A 15,513-nucleotide genomic window follows, 5' to 3' on the forward strand; every position below is an offset into this window, starting at 1 on the left:
TCGGCTAAGCGGAAGAAGATGGATGGTTATATATACTGTCATATTTTTTCATATTGGCTCGATAATTATCTCCCCGATATTTATCGTGCAACAGTACCTTTAAAAGTTACATCGTTTATTGTGTTTTTTTTTCAAAATTAGCAATACCAATCTGCCTGGATTGTGTGCTGTTTAGTGTTTGCCCACATTTAGATCCAGTTTGGTAGCAAAATAATGGCTGAAAAGGCTGAAGTGCAATCGGACGTGCGGAGACATCCTGTTCTGTAAAATCTTTTGATTGCTTTCGGAGGAAACAAGAAGATGTATCATCATGGCTCCGAGTGTGTTGTGTGATAGCCAAGCATTGCTCACCTACCTAGAAACATGCTTGATGCAAACGGTTCTGTTTGCAGTGTTGGCTTGCCTCCGGAGCACCCGCCGCCGTTGCCAAGCAACCCACATAGAGTTAGACAAAACTAATAACTGATGGGGTTTTACTGGTGAAACAGAAGCATCTTAAAATACAAAGACAACCTTACTTTTATTGTCCTAAAATGTCTATTAAGTAGTTGGAATGTCTTTTGGATTTTAATACATTAGAAATCTATCCCACTTGTGTGTTCATTTAATGCATTTATAACTACAGTGTTAGTTTTTTTACATGCATTTTTAGGGGGTTCTTCCACCGAATCTGACACATTTGCATGCACAGGAAATATAATGCACAATAGAATTAAATACAAAGTATTTTTTTCTTAAGCAAATTCATATGAATTCATATTTAATAAATATAATTTTGAATAATGATTTAAACTACTTTAACTACTTTCATGCTTCCTAAAATTTGACTTTACCATGACATAAAATCCTTTAAATACTCCATAAATGTATATATCAGGGTTTCTCCTACATGTAAACGATCGTCACACCGTCAAAATAAGTTTTTCTTATCTTTTTATTTTCATAAAAATGTTTTTATTTTATCATGAAACAAATTCAAGTGATGTATTGTATGAATAGATACACCGTATATACTCTATTATTTACATACTATTGGCGATGATAAGTTTGAAAAACAGCTCAAATGTCATAAAAACGTTCTTCATTACTTTAATTTAAACGAGTTGACACCCAGCAATAGTTAGGAGAGAAAGTTGAAGAGAAAGGTATTTTTAAGCTAATTAATGCATTTCTTGTTCAAGCCAGAGCAAACTACCCAAAGTATTTTGACATTACTACCGACAATAGTGTCTATAACTTTGCGCCGCACGTGTTTTTGAACCTTCGGTTGGACATCGCCGTGTGGAGTGTGCATTTGTCCCCGTGAAGTGCACAAAATGGATATATGGATGATACAGCAGAGGATTGGGAGAATGTCATGTGGTCAAATGAAACCAAAATAGAACTTTTTGGTATAAACTCAACCCATCATAATTTACGTATACATTCTTTAAAATTCCTAAAATGTGAATTCCTGGATTTTTTTTTCACATTCTTTCCCTCACAGTTGAAGTGTACCTATGATGAAAATTACAGACCCTCTGTCATCATTTTAAGTGGGAGAACTTGCACAATCGGTGGCTGACTAAATACTTTTTTGCCCCACTGTATATATATATATAAATACTGTATATGTATGTGTATGTATATATATATATATGTATATATATATATATATACATATATATATATACACATATATATATAGGGCAGCACGGTGGTAGAAGGGTTAGTGCGTCTGCCTCACAATACGAAGGTCCTGCAGTCCTGGGTTCAATCCCAGGCTCGGGATCTTTCTGTGTAGAGTTTGCATGTTCTCCCCGTGAATGCGTGGGTTCCCTCCGGGTACTCCGGCTTCCTCCCACTTCCAAAGACATGCACCTGAGGATAGGTTGATTGGCAACACTAAATTGGCCCTAGTGTGTGAATGTGAGTGTGAATGTTGTCTGTTTATCTGTGTTGGACCTGCGAGGAGGTGGCGACTTGTCCAGGGTGTACACTGCCTTCCACCCAAAAGCAGCTGAGATAGGGTCCAGCACCCCCCGCTACCCCAAAAGGGACAAGCAGTAGAAAATGGATGGATGGGCACTGCTATGTGCTTAGTGTCAACTCCACATGCTACAAGCGACCACTGTATTTTTCATGTATTTGGCATTTCTATGTGAAAAACTCACTCCTGTTACTTTCAGTAACAGTAATGAGATTGCTAAAAATTTAAAAAATTAAAAAAAAAACAAAGTTGCCTGCCATGGAGCAAAACTGTACATATTTTAAGTAATTCAATGGGTATTATCTGATTTAGAGTTGAAAAAAGAGAGAGTTACAGCTAACAAATAGCATTGATTCAATAGAATGGCCAAACAACTTGCTGGTTATACCATGAATTGATTAACGTGGACCCCAACTTAAACAAGGTGAAAAACGTATTCGCGTGTTACCATTTAGTGGTCAATTGTACGGAATATGTACTGCGCAATCTACTAATAAAAGTTTCAATCAATCAAACAATCAATCAAAGGTTGACAACCTTCTTCTTTTAGCAGAAGTCATTACGGAAATAACCTTTTAAAAAGTGACTGAGAGGTAAGACACTTTAAAGACAAAGTCCTATGTGTCATGAATCGTATTGTTCGCGATCACAGCTTTTTGGCAATCTTACCTCCAGGGGTGAAGGGTTTGCAAGGGACTGCAAGGGCTGCAGGGGCTGCACGGGCTCAGGAGGGTGGGGCTCTGACAAGTGGGCGATAAACTGAAAGACAAGACATGGTTTCATTGATTAGTACTCGGACGGAGACCTTCAGAGCCTGCTATCTACCGTCAGTGAATCGCAGAACTTGTGTGAAACCACGGGCCTTCAGCCTGTCAGTTGGAACTTTGTTTCTTAAAGACTGGCTGTGCACGCCTGCGTAGATTACTTTAGAAATGTATACGTGATACTGTACATACTATACTGTCAGCATAGAACAGAGCAGACAAAAGTTCAACCTTGGTCTCATCGGACCTTAACTCATTTCCGCTTTAGGTTTTAGGACACCTGATGATTGGGGCATAAACAGAAAGTCCACAATTACCCGGCGCAAAGCTGTGTGTCCCCATTTTTTAATGTCTATTTGCGGTAAGCTTCTCCTGCCTCTCATTCCTGGTGTTCTGTGGGTTGCGGTTTATCTCGTCTAACCTCAGTGCTGTAAAAACCTGCACTATATTGGACAAGTCAATAAACTAAGGTCAGTGTTTCCCATAAAATAAACTAATAAAACCTAGTGAAGTAACGGTATTGCAGATACCACAGTATTGCCGTTTTAAAACCCTCACAATAATGCCGTGACGCGTGACGGTGTCAAATAAAAACTTGGAGAGTTTAGTTGTTTTTCTACCATGAATTGATTTACGTGGACCCCGACTTAAACAACTTGAAAACTTATTCAGGTGTTACCATTTAGTGGTCAATTGTACGGAATATGTTCTGTACTGAGCAATCTACTAATAAAAGTTTAAATTTTCTGTCGCTTTTGCATTGGCTGGTCTAAAAAATAAACTGCATCCCCCATAATCCTTTGTGCAGCAAGTGGGGGCGTGGCACAGCGTCACGTGAGAAAAGGAGAAAGCATGCGGGAGAAGTGTGTTCGTAGTAGATACGTGGAATTGTTTTTTTAATGACATTTCCTTAACATTTCATCAAAATCCTTCCATAACTCTACTAACCCTGGCGACAACATAACCTCTTTGGCGGAGGTAATAAAGTCTGCGTACTGCAAAGCAAAGTGGGAAATACAGTAAGAGAAGCTACTTAATAAACCATCACATGGAAAAGATATTTGAGTTCAATGGAGCTAAACATAATTTTTGTATGTATTTACATTGTCAAAAGTGAAACTGTCAGTAAACCTTTCAGCAAAACCAATATTTTCCAAACTGATAAAAAAAAAATGTCCACTGCCGAGGACAGTGCTTATCAGAAAGTAAAGGTATACACATATATAAATAAACCGTTATTGTCTGTTACAAAACAGATGATCATCTTTGACAGGCTCCAATACAAGATTACAGGACACAACAATGAGATAAAAAAAAAATTAAAACACACAAATTGTAAAATATTAAATATGATGCAATACTGTTCATCTATTTTTTGTTTACAGGACGATGGCAGTGGGACTGAATTTTTTTTTTTAAATATATGTTTTTCTGGGCAAGTGGGACCTTAAAGCAACGGTCTGACGGTAGCACTAACAAAAAAAAAACATTACCCGTAAAATATATTTGAAACCAGTGGAACTACACATCAATTTTTTCGGTATTTAATATTAAAAGATAAATTGTTAATAAACTATTCAGAGAAACAGCATTTTCCAAACTTATAAAAATAAATGTCCAATGCAGAGGAGAGGACTTTGCTTATCAGAAAGTAAAAGTTTAATATTATTGTTTTACATGTGTTACACTGGGTGTTTGCATTGTCGTTTTAAAGACACTCAACTTAAAGTTGTTTTTTTCACATTTGCATGTAACAGTAGATGTTACAGCACTATCATTTGCATTTATAAATATATATTTGTAGTAATAGATAAGATTAGAACAGCATGTGAGCATTATGTTTGTGTTGAATTACAGTAAATGTGTTTATCCTGAACGTTCCTGCCACTTTATTTCATACACTATGACATTTTTACCAAGTCTTCTCTTTTTTGGACAACTCCACAATAATATCGTATTGCATCGTGACAATATCATACCGTGACATTTTGATATTGTTACATCCCTAATAAAAAGACATAGTTGAAGGGATCAGTGTTGCCAACTTAGAGATTTTGTCACTATATAGAGTATATATATATATATATATATATATATATATATATATATATATATATATATATATATATATATACTATAGAGTTTTCATACCCCTCTAGATACTGGCGGTGTAATGGTAAATGTATAAATACAGAGCCTTCAGTTCAGTGCAGAGGCGTACCAAATTCCCATGGGGTATGCATCAAAAGTGGAAGACAGGAAGTGTTTCTTGTATCATGTGTTAACTCAATTATCGAATACAAGCGGTCCCTAAAGGCTAAGTTTTCACTGCGGGAGAAGACATCACGACATGCATGAAACTGACTATTTGCGGGCCACTGGTTATTTCCTAAGAGCCCACGGCACATTCGAGGAGAAAAATACACAAACACAGCGAAACTTTTAAAAATAAGCAAAATGGCATTACATAATGGGAAAAACTGAACCGTTGATACTAATAACTAAAAACAAGGTCAGTCCCGATAGAACTTTTTCACTTCCAACTCAATACCGATATTGGAGCCTTGAGTATTGGCCGCACAATTAACAGCACAAATCATGTATTACTTTTATTATTTTCTAGTGTGGAATATTCGAAAAAAAGAGATGCGTTACTCAAACAGGGAATAATGGTTGATGTGAAAAACATTAACCTTGTCATGATCCGTGGCCCGGGTCATGTTTTGTTATGTTCTGTTATTTTTGGACTCCCTTAGTTCCTGTTTTGTGCACCTCTGGGTTTGTTTTGGTTTCTACGGGGATTAATTTGGTTCACCAGCCTCTGGTTAGTGGTCGGCACGCTCACCTGCAGTCGACCACTAATCAGATAGCTATTTATTCACCTCTCTCGCCACACTCATCCTGGCTTCTTTGTTTGCTTCATGCAACTGTTGCACTTGTAGTTTTTGTCTCAGAGTTTATTATTCCTGTGCTAAGAGGTAACATTGGCTTCCCACGTTTTCCTTCTGCTTGTTTTGAGTTTTTGGTACGTGTTTAATTTTGAAGATTAAACCATGCTCCTACCTGCAAGTGCTGTACGGAGTGATCCGTTTGCATGCCGGGGGAACAAACCTTGCAGCAAGCTGCAACCCCGCCGTGACAAACCTATTCAATATAAACAGTCTGGAATGGACTAATGATGTATTTCAGTTGAAGTGGACATTGAGTGGCCACAAAAATTCATAAAGTTAAGCTCATTATGCAGTGAGTTGAATAATGCGGACACTTTTGTTACTGGATACTTTCTAATACGTTTATGGATTGGAGATTTTGTAATCTGTACGTAATATGCAACAATAGTTATTTCATACTAGTTTATATTGACAAATGTTGCGCTTTAGACTAGACTGCAATATTGTTCAATTTGGGACACGTATTATATATATTTACTTTTTTGTGCTATTGTGTGCGTAGCTGTTGTGCAGCTGCTAGTAGCCTATAGCATACCATGTTTACATTATATTAATAACTTCATTAAAACACAGGAAAATACCCACCTTGTGTATTTTTGCAGGACAAGTAGATGTTAACGGGCTGTCAAGCTTTGCAAATGCACTGCAGGACTGTTTGCGCCAGAGCCTTTCTATCAGGTATTTTGGATGCAAGCCGATATTGTCCCATACAACACAAAGCTTTCTTTAGATAACATAGGCCTGGATGATATATTGATAAATTCAACTTTTTGTTGCAGATTATTTAAAAAATAAAAATCTACTTTTTTGCCCACAGGAGCTTCTATAGCTTACACCCACCTCCTTACTTCATTAGCAGAGATTCACACATGTAGCAAAACATGGTTGATCCTAACACTAACAAGAACTCAACGTTAGATCCAAAGAAAAGAAAAGTGTTGACAGTAGTTTGGTTCTGCAGCAACAGGCGTGGAACAAATGACTGCACGTTGCAAAGGTTGTTTAAAAAAGGCAGCATCACAACAAACGTATTCCTGCATCTGAAACAAGCTTCCAGCCGAGGAGGGAAACGCAACTCTTTATGAGGCAAGCAAGACCGTAACAACAAGCAAACAAAGCAGCTAAGTGTGGTGGAATCAGTTGCTCTGCACATGTGATGCACATACTATGAAAAAGCCTGCGTTGAGCTACTTACTAAACCAATAGTCCTCTCAATGTTTCCTTGATTATTTATTTGCGTACAGTGTACAATACTACAGTTTTATTTACAGAAGTATTTTATTCAAGAGGAGTTTTAAATTTGCACATCATTCATCTTAATGTTGGAGATTATTTATTTGCATGCAATGTACAATGCTACATTTTTGTTAATAAATGTCATTTGTTCAAGACAGAAGAAGCGTTGCCTGCCAGAGGAAGCTCCTAATTTAGTTCTTTGAAAATTATTTGGTCTAAAAAGAACATTATACAAATTGGAATTTTGCTAAGAGTAAGATACAGCGTATGCAGTGTCATTTCAAACTACTAGTTTTTGATTAAATGAAAGAAAAATGTGTTTTGAATTATGTCTGTCATTTTATCGTTTTTTTAAAAAGTAGGGGGGAAAAAAATCCTAAAAATTCTTAAATCAATTTTTTTTGTGACAAAATCTGAGATTTTATATATTGGCTCTATCGCTAAGGCCTGGAATAAATGTTGTTTTCTCTTTGCCTTTAAAAAAAAAAAAAATCGTCATGGCCAATTATGCAAGTTTGGTAATGATGTCATATAGTTAGAGTGTTCGCCCTGAGATCGGTTGTGAGTCCAAACCCCGGCCGAGTCATACCAAAGACTTTGAAAACGGGACCCATTACCTCCCTGCTTGGCATTCAGCATCAAGGGTTGGAATTAGGGGATAAATCACCATAAATGATCCCCGGGCGCGCCCACCGCTGCTGCTAACTGCTCCTCTCACCTCCAAGGGGGTGATCAAGGGTGATGGGTCAAATGCAGAGAATAATTTTGCCACACCAAGTGTGTGTGTGACAATCATTGGTACTTAATTTAATGTGGACCACCCCCCACCCCCTCTTAACCCACCACCACAAATAGATTGCAGTGCTGCGGGAAACACTGCAGGTGGTCTATGCCAGTGGTTCTCAAATGGGGTTTCTTCAGTTATGTGTTAGCTTCTCTGTGTGTTCTCCCCTGAACAAAATACGGTCATACCGTCAGCAAATAATACTAACTTCAAGTCCTTTGTGACTTTACAGATGTCGTTTATATAGAGCACTGGTTCTCAAATGGGGGTACGCGTACCCCTGGGGGTACTTGAAGGTATGCCAAAGGGGTACGTGAGATTTTTTTTTTAATATTCTAAAAATAGCAACAATTCAAAAATCCTTTATAAATATATGTATTGAATAATACTTCAACTAAATATGAATGTAAGTTAATAAACTGTGAAATAAAATACAACAATGCAATATTCAGTGTTGACAACTATATTTTTTGTGGACATGTTCCATAAATATTGATGTTAAATATATCTTTTTTGTGAAGAAACATTTAGAATTAAGTTCATGAATCCAGATGGATCTCTATTATAATCCCCAAAGAGGGAACTTTAAGTTGATGATTACTTCTATGTGTAGAAATCTTTCTTTATAATTGAATCACTTGTTTATTTTTCAACAAGTTTTTAGTTATCTTTTCTTCCTAATAGTCCAAAAAAGACCACTACAAATGAGCAATATTTTGCACTGTGATACAATTTTATAAATCAGAAACTGATGACATAGTGCTGTATTTTACTTCTTTATCTTTTTTTTCAACCACAAATGCTTTGCTCTGATTAGGGGGTACTTGAATAAAAAATATGTGCACAGTGGGTACATCACAGAAAAAAGGTTGAGAACCACTGGTCTATGCAACATTTGTTTAAAATGTTGTGGCAACCCCTATTGGTGATAGTCAGAATGCTTTGGGAGACATGCAAGCATACATGTAGTACTCTACAAATAGTCAACAAAAAAATTGCAATTAGTTGCCAAGTCGTACCCGTGGCTCAGATTTTACAGACATGTTCTGGTCAATCCCCTAAAGCAGTGGTTCTCAACATTTTTTCAGTGATGTACCCCCTGTGAACATTTTTTTAATTCAAGTACCCCTTAATCAGAGCAAAGCATTTTTGGTTGAAAAAAAGAGATAAAGAAGTAAAATACAGCACTATGTCATCAGCTTCTGATTTATTAAATTGTATAACAGTGCAAAATATTGCTCATTTGTAGTGGTCTTTCTTGAACTGTTTGGAAAAAAAAGATATAAAATTAACTAAAAACTTGTTCAAAAATAAACAAGTGATTCAATTATAAATAAAGATTTCTACACATAGAAGTAATCATCAACTTAAAGTGCCCTCTTTGGGGATAATTCTAAACATTTCTTCACAAAAAAAAGAATTCTTTAACATCAATATTTATGGAACATGTCCACAAAACATCTAGCTGTAAACACTGAATATTGCATTGTTGCATTTCTTTTCACAGTTTATGAACTTTCATTCATATTTTGTTGAAGTATTATTCAAAAAATATATTTATAAAGGATTTTTGAATTGTTGCTATTTTTAGAATGTTTTAAAAAAAGAATCTCACGTACCCCTTGGCTTACCATCAAGTACCCCCTGGGTTACGCATACCCCCATTTGAGAACCACTGCCCTAAAGGTGTGTACCAAATTGCATGCTGATTTGGCTGAACGCAAAAAGTTGACGTGGAGGTTTTGTAAAGAAATTTCACATGCAGGTACAAACTTTGAGGGTTAATAACAGCGCTACCATGTGGTGTATAAATTAGAAAAATACTAGCGCAGGAATGCATGTTTTTCAAAATGCCTGCCCTTTTCAGTGCAGTAGAGTAGTAAGCATAAATACATAAAAAGTCATGTAAAAGAATGAGGTCGGGTGACTGTAGCTGATTTTTAGAGGAAGTTAGCGACTGGATGTCAACACACACCAGGCAGGAAATGTCATTGTCCAACATGTGCTAAGTAAGCGCAACACAACACTGGATGGTGCAAACATACAGCATGACAACATACTGGTGTCACGTGTTGTGCAGCAGCCGACATTCTCATCTCAGCATCATATTTGCCTCCAAATATGCCAGCTCAGCCAGCCATAGGCGTGCCTCACCCTGATACTGACCCCCGCGCCGGTTTCTTAACGATTTGCCTGTTCAGATGTGAGCTGCTGCAGCTCCACAGTGCGCCTATTGTCTCAGAGCTGCGGCGGCTTCCAAACCAGCTACCAAAACACTAATGAACACGTTGTCATAGTAATGCAGAGAGGATGTTGGGCCCTGCACAAACACTCCTCGCTCTATGGACTGGGTTATAATTACACAGCTCATTATGCCATGTTGCGTCTAAACAGTTTCTCCTCAAGATCCCTCAAACAAAGCCATTGAAAAAGTGATTTGGTATGTTTCATACATTTCAGTTTCATCTGCACGTCTTCACTCTGCACTGACTCACTGGTATGGAAGTAGAATTGTCTCACATCAACTTATATACATCAATATGATATTAATACATATGCATATTTTAATAAATATACAAATACAAATGTGATTTACAAATAAATAAATCATTTGTATACATAAACACGTATTTGTAAATATATTTTTGAGATTTTAAAATATATACCAATAAACTATATAAATCTAAAAATGTGACGTACAAATAAATCAAGAATTTGTATAAATCAATGTGTATTCGTCAATATATTTTTGAAATTTGAATATAAATATGCTTCATTTGGTATTTGTATTGAGTTTGCATATGTGTATCGCTTTTGTGTCGATGAGACATTCCTACCACAAACCAGATGCACAAATAAATGTGACCTACACACTCCCCTGAACAACCAGCAGAGGGCACTGCAGCCAGAGCGATCTGGGTCACACAGCATTATATGCAAAATGCCCGGAGTTCTCCGCACAAAAATAACCCACGTCTTTACGGAGAGAATGCACAACGGGCCTGAGCTAGCTAATGTTAGCGTTGTATTAGGTAATGCAAATTTAACCAGTTAATCTGAAAGACCGTGCTAGCTGCTTATTTTATTGTATCAATGCCGTTTAATGACCTTGTCCCGATGTAGATTCTGATCTCTTATCAGTGTGTCAAATCATCCCAAGAGTCATGACGTAATATGACCCTCCCTAGTGTGCCTCTGATTGGCTCGCCAATATCTGACCATGTCTGTGACCCAGACCACTCAGGCTACAGTGCCCTCTGCTGGTTGTTCAGGGGAGTGTGTAAGTCACATTTATTCGTGCATCTGGTTTGTGGTAGGAATGTCTCAGACATAAAAGCAAAAAGGCGATTCACATATGCAAATTCAATATGAATACAAAATCAAGCATATTTATATTAAAATCTCAAAAATATATATACAAATACGCGTTTATTTATACAAATTATTTATGTATTTGTATATCACATTTTTATTTGTATTTTTATTAATATATATATATATATATATATATATATATATATATATATATATATATATATATATATATATATATATATATATATATATATATATATATATAAGTTGATGTGAGACAATTCTACTTCCATACACTGGTGATATTCCGTCAATATGACAAAAACATTCACAGCATTAACAGCAACAAAATGCAGACACTATAATCGAACACAAATTGGCAAGTTATGTTACTATGTGAGAAAAGTTTGCCCGAAAGTGTGCATATGCAGCATGATCCAATCTTGTTCAAAGCCTGACTAAAAGGGTACAAACTCAAACAAATGCATACTGTTGTAAGGCAGTCTCTCCCTCCCTGAAAGCTGGAAGTGATACCTCCTTTGTAACTGTGCGGGTGCACCAGCTGAGTGCCTAAAAAAGACAATGAAAATAAACAGTGACTGAGATCCTCCTCCTAGATTGATTCCTTCGCTCCTACGTCTTATGGATCAGCATCTAGTGGGTGGTAGGTAGCCCACCATACCCATCATTTCCCACCATGCTTAATACAATTGATGCGTAGGAAGAGTGGGTGTGTGGAAAAACCACGGCCTTTAAAATATAAAAATATATGTGTGTATGATGATTTTAAAAAAACATTGTGAGTATGTGTGTGAAAAAAGTGAGAAAAAATTGTTAAATGAAAGAGCGGGACAATGGGAAATACTAAACACATGGTGGCTACATTTTCACCAAGTGTGTGAAAATGTAGGTTCAAGTAGTAAAACATATACAAGTGAGTGATATTAGGTGGGTTCATTAAGCAGCAGTATTGTAGAAATCAAAGTAAACAAGAAAATCATGTATAATCGTTTACATCACTGGGCAAGCTATCAAACATTTGCATCCTTTTCATTCCCGCTAGGAAAATAATGGTTAATCACGGGAAATTAAGCGAAGTGAAGCGCTTTACATAGTGAAACCCTATATCTAAGTTACATTTAAGCCAGTGTGGATGGCACTAGGAGCGGTTGGGTAAAGTGTCATGCCCAAAGACAACGGCAGTGACGAGGACGCACCAAAGAAACTATTAGTAATGGAAGCTCAAAAACAGACAAAGGGGGGGAAATTGTTGCAATCCCCCTTAATCGTTGCAAATGCATCTGCAGGTTATCCATACATCTCTGTGCCATGTCTGTCTTAGCATCGCCGGTCAAATGTGAAGACACTCTGGTACATTCAATGGGGGTCTGGCGGCAGATTTCTTGCCAGTGGTGCAACTTGAATCCCTCTTGTTAGTGTTGTTACACCCTCCGACAACACACCGACGAGGCATGATGTCTCTAAGGTTCCAAAAAATAGTCGAAAAAACGGAAAATAACAGAGCTGAGAGCCGGTGTTTGTAATGTGAAAATAAAAATGGCGGGTGTGTTACCTCGGTGACGTCACGTTCTGACGTCATCGCTAAAAGACCAATAAACAGAAAGGCATTTCATTTGCCAAAATTCACCCATTTAGAGTTCGGAAATCGGTTAAAAAAATACATCGTCTTTTTTCTGCAACATCAAGGTATATATTGACGCTTGGATAGGTTTTGGTGATAATCTTCCCCTTTAAGAACTACCACGTCCTTCATACGTCCGCAAAACGATCCGTTTGAATTTTTCCCCATTTGTGACGTTTTTCCCATTGGTGACGTCAGCAGACTATCCATATCTGGTGAAGTTTTACCCGAAGAGTTTTGCGCCAACATAATTTTAACTATCATCTCGTTGTGGGGCAGACTGGCTTGTACATGCACACGCACCCACCGCTGTTGCCATTTCTAGAACAGAATAAGCTATAGATCGAATTTAAAACAGTCAGTAGACTCGCTATGGAGGCGGTAAAAACTACGACAAAGATGGCGGGGAGTAGACGCTGTCGAATTGGAGCCACATAAATAAAATTGCCCACAAAAACGCTGCATCCTGATGAGACGGTTAGAAAGTAGGTTGAAGATGGACTGTAAAACATGATTTATGCAACATTTTGACCAAAGAGACACCTTGACATGTTAAGTAGACCATTGTTTCTTAACCATTGGGCTGCGAGCGCCCCCTAGAGGGCAGCCAAACAAAGATCCGTTTCTTAGCTGTGGGCCATATGGCCCGCGGAAGTACTCTCTTGTAATACACTTTTCCACCACTTGTGGCAGTATTGACACTATCAAACAAACGGACCTCTGGAGCTGAAGTCATTGAAAAGTTTCTTAAGTGCAAAAATTATGACTAAAGTGGTGAAGCTGTATTTTCATTTGCACTGAAATTTTATTGACAGTTTATTTAATAAGCATATGTTTTGTGAGTGTGATTGTTGTCTGTCTATCTGTGTTGGCCCTGCGATTCGGTGGCGACTTGTCCAGGGTGTACGCTGCCTTCTGCCCGATTGTAGCTGAGATAGGCACCAGCGCCCCCCGCGACCCCAAAGGGAATAAGCGGTAGAAAATGGATGGATATTATTTATGATTATTAGTTCAGACTTAGAATTTACTTTAGCGCCGCGTAATGGCATGTAAATTTATTTTTCAGTTTTCATGAGTCCTTTCTTTTGATCAGCATTTATTTTTTTAATCAGCCTGACCTAAGCCTTGATAGTACATTTGAGTGATCAACACATGATTTAATATTATTTGACAAGGTTTTTCCTGTTAAACTGCAAGTAGGTTGGATATTAGGGCTGCGAATCTTTGGCTGTCCCACGATTCGATTCAATATCGATTCTTGGGGTCGTGATTTGATTATAAATCGATTTTATCGATTCAACGTGATTCTCGATTCAAAAACGATATTTTTCCGATTCAAAACGATTCTGTATTCATTCAATACATAGGATTTCAGCAGGATCTACCCCAGTCTGCTGACATGCTAGCAGAGTAGTAGATTTTTTTTTAAAAGCTTTTATAATTGTAAAGGACAATGTTTTATCAACTGATTGCAATAATGTAAATTTGTTTTATCTATTAAATGAACCAAAAATACGACTTATTTTATCTTTGTGAAAATATTGGACACAGTGTGTTGTCAAGCTTATGAGATGCGATGCAAGTGTAAGCTACTGTGACACTATTCTTTTTTTTTTTTTTTTTTTATAAATGTCCAATGATAATGTCTAATATTGATACTGTTGTTGATAATATTCATTTTTGTTTCACTACTTTTTGTTTGTTCTGTGTCGTGTTTGTATCTTCTCTCAATTGCTCTGTTTATTGCAGTTCTGCGTGTTGCTGGGTCTGGTTTGGTTTTGGAATTGGATTGCATTGTTATGGTATTGCTGCGTAGTGGTTTGTTGGATCGATTAAAAAAAAAAAAAAAATTGATTAAAAAAAAAAAAAAAAAGACAATCGATTCTGAATCGCACAACGTGAGAATCGCGATTCAAATTTGAATCCATTTTTTCCCACACCCCTATTGGATATAATTTTGAAAATGATTAAAATCAAGTGTAAGATTTAATTCAGTGTTAATATTTGATTGGGCCCCACCCCCCAAGCCCCTTTGTGGTGGAAAAATGGGGCCCCAAGATCAAAAATGTTAGGAACCCTGGATGTAGACCATAAGGTAGCGTTTTAAATGTACGAAATAATTATTATAGACCCCTTATAAGCTGAGAAATCCTGTTTTTTTCTTTTTTTTCTTTTAACAGATTAAATAAATTATGCTTCTTCCTACTACTTTTCGGACATGTTGAGTTGTGCAAGTGCAAACATGCACTTGCACAACTATGTCAATTATTTTGCATGTTCGAAATAATCTTAACAATTTGAGCAAAAATGGCTGAATTAATTTTATCTTTAAACGTGTAGTTAATATAACTGGTTTAGGGCTTCCTACAAAATAAAAGCATTAAAAAAACTTAAGACATTCCAGCAGTTCACATATTTGTAAATTGTATGACTCTTTCCCCCAAACAGAATAATAACACAATTTCTACGCATTGTTAGGAGAGAGAGAAAAAAGGCTGGACTTACTCGAGCGTCAAAGAGGGGATCTTCAGTTTATCCCGTCTGGACTTCATGTTCTCGCCGGACACACCACCACAAGAGGCGGCTCCCCTCTCAGCACGACGCCGCACGACTCGCTCTCTGCCCCGGCTTCAAGTTCCGAACACTCATCGCTTCTTGCTCCCGGGGACTTCAAATACGAACGACTGCGACAGCGGAAGTTCCTCGCGGAAAAGATTCACGGCGCTATAAAAGAGTTGAAAGAGGTAGAGGGGAAATGAGGGGAGAGTCGTGTCTTTGGTGGCTTGAAAACGCAGCGGAGAGAGACTGGCAGCGAGCCGACAGCGAGGGACGAGTCATTGTTAGTTGAAGCC

At 37.4% G+C, this 15,513-nt stretch overlaps 1 protein-coding gene across 9 annotated transcripts in view; it reads right to left on the minus strand.

Annotated features, from left to right (window-relative positions):
• The window catches only part of LOC133540615 (microtubule-associated serine/threonine-protein kinase 3-like), a 115,368-nt gene extending 99,855 nt beyond the window's left edge, over positions 1-15,513 (minus strand). For all 9 annotated transcript variants that reach the window (XM_061883372.1, XM_061883382.1, XM_061883369.1 and 6 more), the window contains exons 1-2: positions 15,167-15,513; positions 2,639-2,728 (exon numbers count right to left, since the gene is read on the minus strand). In XM_061883372.1, coding sequence (XP_061739356.1) covers positions 2,639-2,728; positions 15,167-15,213 — 137 coding nt within the window. In that variant the 5' untranslated portion in view covers positions 15,214-15,513. The remainder of the gene's footprint in view (positions 1-2,638; positions 2,729-15,166) is intronic.

Source organism: Nerophis ophidion, linkage group LG22 (genome assembly GCF_033978795.1).
Source record: "Nerophis ophidion isolate RoL-2023_Sa linkage group LG22, RoL_Noph_v1.0, whole genome shotgun sequence".
Taxonomy (NCBI): domain Eukaryota; kingdom Metazoa; phylum Chordata; class Actinopteri; order Syngnathiformes; family Syngnathidae; genus Nerophis; species Nerophis ophidion.